Raw genomic sequence first — 4,784 nt, 5'->3', positions numbered from 1 at the left:
GGTGGGGGGTCCGTGCGCTTGCACGTGCCTCAAAAGAGAGCTTACAAATACAATGATACAAAGATACATAACAGCTGCAAGTGTACGCACTACTTGTTTTATGCAAGCACTATATAGGATAAATCACTATACATGATTTACCCTATTATACTTTATTTACACAAATTGATAGGTGAAACAACAAACAGCCACCCACAAATAGTCTATAAACAAAGCATCAGGCTGTCTTTGAGTTCACATGAACAATGGTTAACGTAAAGTTACTCGTCATCAGGCTACAGAAGAATACCATAATTCCTCCATTCAATTAGGCCTAAGCCATCGAGTCACACAGACCTATAACACCCCAGCCACAACACATAATTGCGAATAACATGCCTTACCTTAACACAGAATCGACCACAGAGTCCAACGTTTTTTAAAATTTTTTCTACGAATCTTTGAGTTAACATGTAGGCTACTAAACATGAGTGGAATTTGCACCGCAGCGCCCCCACACCTTGATGCTCATGACAAGAATAGCATGTATAGCTATCTTTATTGAAGTGAATTAGGTTTGAATCACCATCATGCATGAATGAATGATATTTTTGCAATTTTACACATAAAAATCCACGATGATCACATTACACAAAACTTAAATTGCACGTCAAAATAACACTTTGTTAATATTTTTTGAGATCACCCAAAATTTCACAAATCACGTTTTCAGGGGAGCCCATGTCTTTTTAAGGGGAGCCGAGCTCCCCCCAGCTCCCCCGTAGTTCGCACCCTGATCACAGCAATGATAATATTCAGCCCATTATTCAATGTGACATTCCATTTAGACTACATTTCAATAAAGAGATGTGTCCCAATTCATATACTTATGTACTAAAGTATTCTGAGCCATTTTGTAGCATAAATAATGTGAGTAATTTGTTAAAACTAACATTTCCAAGAAGAAGTGAACTTCAAAAACCCAGATGATATACTAAATCAAAAGTTCTGTCATAAAACTCTAGATGGCGCAGTCTGACATCATTATCACATGGTGCCGATGATTGGTTCCTTTTGTGTCAGCAGCCAATGAGCTTGCTTCTCAACATTAAAATACTTGGCTAGTGCTAGCTGTAGCAGTTGCAACACGTGATTCAGAAACCCTTCATCTTCCCCAGTTCCACCTGTATAGATCTGCTACGGGGTTATTCATGTATGCTATATATGGGGTTATTTCATATATACTGTATGTTATATGTGCAGCAGCAGTATTTCTTACATGCTCACAGCAGCATGTTGTGGATGTATTGGCAGTAGCAAGTCTCGGTACTTGCTCTGCATGATCCAGTGACTCACTCATGAAGACAGTTAACTTGTTTCATTCCTGAATGATTTAGAGTTTTTGAACAAATCGATTGAGTGAGTAAATCTTAAAGAGTCACATTTTACATTCCTGGATGGGATCACAGTGGTTGGGTCATTTAGTGACTCACTCATAAAGACATAACAATGTAACCTGCCGCTTCCTAACTACACACAATTATACTGCAAATGCATTTATTTAAATTGCACATGTATTTTAACTGTCTTACCTGTGACAAGGAAAGTACATCGGCCAGCTCCTGCTTCATTTTTGATGTCACAAGTGTACGCGCCGTAGCCCTCACGGTTGAGGGCCCTTACGTGGTATTCTGTCTCATCCCGAGTATGCAGCTGGCCCACTGTGAGCAGTCTGGTGCCCAGCTTCCATTCATAATCCAGTACTTTTGAGGGGTGTGCACGTAACACCCTGCAGCTCAGTAAGAACGGCCGTCCCAGACCCTGCCTGATCTCTGTATACACCGGCTCCACCGTGGGAGGATCTGAAAAAGGACAGACATTCTTATTAGGCACAAAGCACGCATTTACACAGGTGTCTACTTGTGTCAATAAAACCAATACAACTGAGAAACCTGTTCATTTGGAGAGGTATGAACTGAATAAATAAGAAATAAAACGGCATTAAAATAAAGATTAATTCACAAAATCAACACTTTTTATGGTATAGTGGCCTGTGAGTGACAGGAACCACCAAAGTTGCTTCTCAAAGTCTTCTCAAAACCCGCAAAAGCAGTCATTTTGGTTGCGTTTTTGTGCTACTGCTGTACAGACATCACAGATGGATTTGAAAGTTTTATACTCACTGTGAAGCAGCAAAACAGCAGCAAAAAAGGGGAAAAAATGCTGACTCATCTGCTCATAAGAGGGTGACCTGTCATGAATCAGTGATTCATCATGTTGCGAGCCAACGTGCCCACATACACCATGATGCACACCATCAGAGAGCACAGCCTCGGGAGAGCATCATCAAACATAACATGATGTCCTTAGAAGGGTGCTGCATCTGTACAGCGTTTGCACTTTTTCTGTCTGATTTGGAGAATCTTCCCGTTACTGTAGTGCACAGCACTTCTATTAATGTCCGCTGAGAGTCATGCGCTCTTACAGAAAGAGCCTGATGCACAGAATTCACACAACACATTCCGCTTTTTCTTTTCCACCACATATATACTACACCATCTGTGTAAACTAGAATATTTATCATTTGGACATTTTCAGTGGCCCCAAAATGTATTAGGACATTTTAAAAAAGCATTAATTTCAATGCCCTAGATGATAAAATTTCAAGCACATTTTTTCAAAGCCTTTTTTTCCACATTTTTTTAATTTTTCAGAGCCATTTTCAAAATGCCTTTTAACCAACTGGTCAATAAAATAAATATATAAAATAAAATAACATAAAATAAAAATGTATTATAATAAAAATATATGATTTGACATATTGATACACCGAAGCTTGGAAATTGATTATCTCCACAAAAAGTTGTGGATGAGTGAAAATGTCATTCATAATGGTTGCTATGGCCATGCAATAACGTCTTCCCAAAATAATGAATTTCACAATTTTTCTTGAAATTTTATTATCTGCATGGTTATCTAGGATGTCTTCAGTAGATGAATGGAACAGTACAGGCTATACAGAGATGCGGTCCAGTAATTCAGACCAGTGGCGTAGCCAGAATTTTATTTTTGGGCGGGTCTGGGCAAAAGTGAGCGGGCACTAGGCTAACTAACGGACGGAGTCCAGTGGCATAGCGCAAATCTGCGGCCTCCAACAGCGAACTCAAGGGTCGGTGGGTTGGGTGGCTGGATACATCGCAATATTGTAAATATTTGTTTTAAACCAGGAAGGCAAGACAATGGCAATGGATATCACACAAGCAACGTGCAAACTTCATCTCAGTCGGTTCACTAGAAAGTGAAAGTAAAAAATAACGGACCTTTCGGCATCTGACGCTGCATTAACAACACATATTCTCTCAGAGATGAATCTTCATATGCTGATAACGGTATTTAGCTAAATATTTTAATGTACTCCCTTAATATTTCTCTTGTGGCCCGAACATAGGCTAGTGTGAAAAAATAAATAAATAAAAAACGTAGTTCGTGTTAAACAGGTTGTTTTTTTTTTCTTTTTAAAAAAAAGTCGGTGCTTGAAATAAAGCTTTTTCATTGATGATTGCAGTGTTAATCCTTTTAATTATAGGTCTGTCACGCTGTGCCTACTGCGTCGGAGCGAGGAGATGATGGAGAATCCAGAATAATAACAGATTTTATTTACACAAAGAAACCACACGTAGGACACAGGGATTGAAGATCAATACCAGACAAAGAACTCTGAACAAAACACTCATTAAGTATACAACTTAATCAGGGGAAGACGAGACACACCTGGAATCAAATTGGAAACAATCAGGGAGCAGGAACAGGAAGACCAAATATGGAAAAACTAGATCTAAAGGCACACGGGACATGTAGGAAACTAAACAAAACACTCAGAAAAGTCCATGGCATGACATAACGCCACCCTCCGGAAGGCGCGTCCTCGCGTCATATAACATCAAAGGGGTGGGAGGGTGGGCGCCTTGGAGGTCCCTCAGGACAGGCTTAGACGGGAACAGGGACGCCTCCAAGGTGGTACTGGATCCGGGCACCATGGTGGAGCAGGGAGACTAGGGTGCCATGGCGGAGCAGGCAGCTCGGGGGGCCATGGCTGATCAGACAGTTCAGGAGGCCATGGAGGATCAGACAGTTCAGGGGGCCATGGAGGATCAGACCGTTCAGGGGGCCATGGAGGAGCAGACAGTTCAGGAGGCCATGGAGGAGCAGACAGTTCAGGAGCACATGGAGGAGCAGACAGTTCAGGAGGCCATGGAGGAGCAGACAGTTCAGGAGCACATGGAGGAGCAGACAGTTCAGGAGGCCATGGAGGAGCAGACAGTTCAGGAGCACATGGAGGAGCAGACAGTTCAGGAGGCCATGGAGGAGCAGACAGTTCAGGGGGCCATGGAGGAGCAGACAGTTCAGGGGGCCATGAAGGAGCAGACAGTTCAGGGGGCCATGGTGGAGGCCTTGGCCTCGGCCCAGCCTCTACGACTGGAGCCCTATAACCCCTCCCCCAAAAAATACTTTGGGGAAAATATTGGCCTTTGAGGCCCAGCCTCACTCGGGAACTGTGGCCTTCCCTGGGCTTGACTTGGGGACTGGAGCCCTCCTAGGGCTGGACGTGGGAACTGGAGCTCTCCTTGGGCTGGACATGGGGACTGGAGCCCTCCTTGGGCTGGACATGGGGACTGGAGCCCTTTCTGGGCTAGACTTGGGGACTGGAGCCCTCTCTGGGCTAGACTCGGGGACTGGAGCCCTCTCTGGGCTAGACTCGGGGACTGGAGCCCTCTCTGGGCTAGACTCGGGGACTGGAGCCCTCT

At 43.4% G+C, this 4,784-nt stretch overlaps 1 protein-coding gene across 1 annotated transcript in view; it reads right to left on the bottom strand.

Moving 5' to 3' along the window:
- LOC107590901 (MAM domain-containing glycosylphosphatidylinositol anchor protein 2-like) overlaps positions 1–4,784 on the bottom strand; it is a 192,126-nt gene that overhangs the window by 42,399 nt on the left and 144,943 nt on the right. The window contains exon 9 of the mRNA XM_016279849.1: positions 1,572–1,841. Coding sequence (XP_016135335.1) covers positions 1,572–1,841 — 270 coding nt within the window. The remainder of the gene's footprint in view (positions 1–1,571; positions 1,842–4,784) is intronic.

This window comes from Sinocyclocheilus grahami, unplaced genomic scaffold (assembly GCF_001515645.1).
Source record: "Sinocyclocheilus grahami isolate Dianchi unplaced genomic scaffold, SAMN03320097.WGS_v1.1 scaffold134.1, whole genome shotgun sequence".
Taxonomy (NCBI): Eukaryota; Metazoa; Chordata; class Actinopteri; order Cypriniformes; family Cyprinidae; genus Sinocyclocheilus; species Sinocyclocheilus grahami.
The sequence above is the reverse complement of the archived record's forward strand: the minus strand, read 5'-3'. Positions and strand labels throughout refer to the sequence as shown.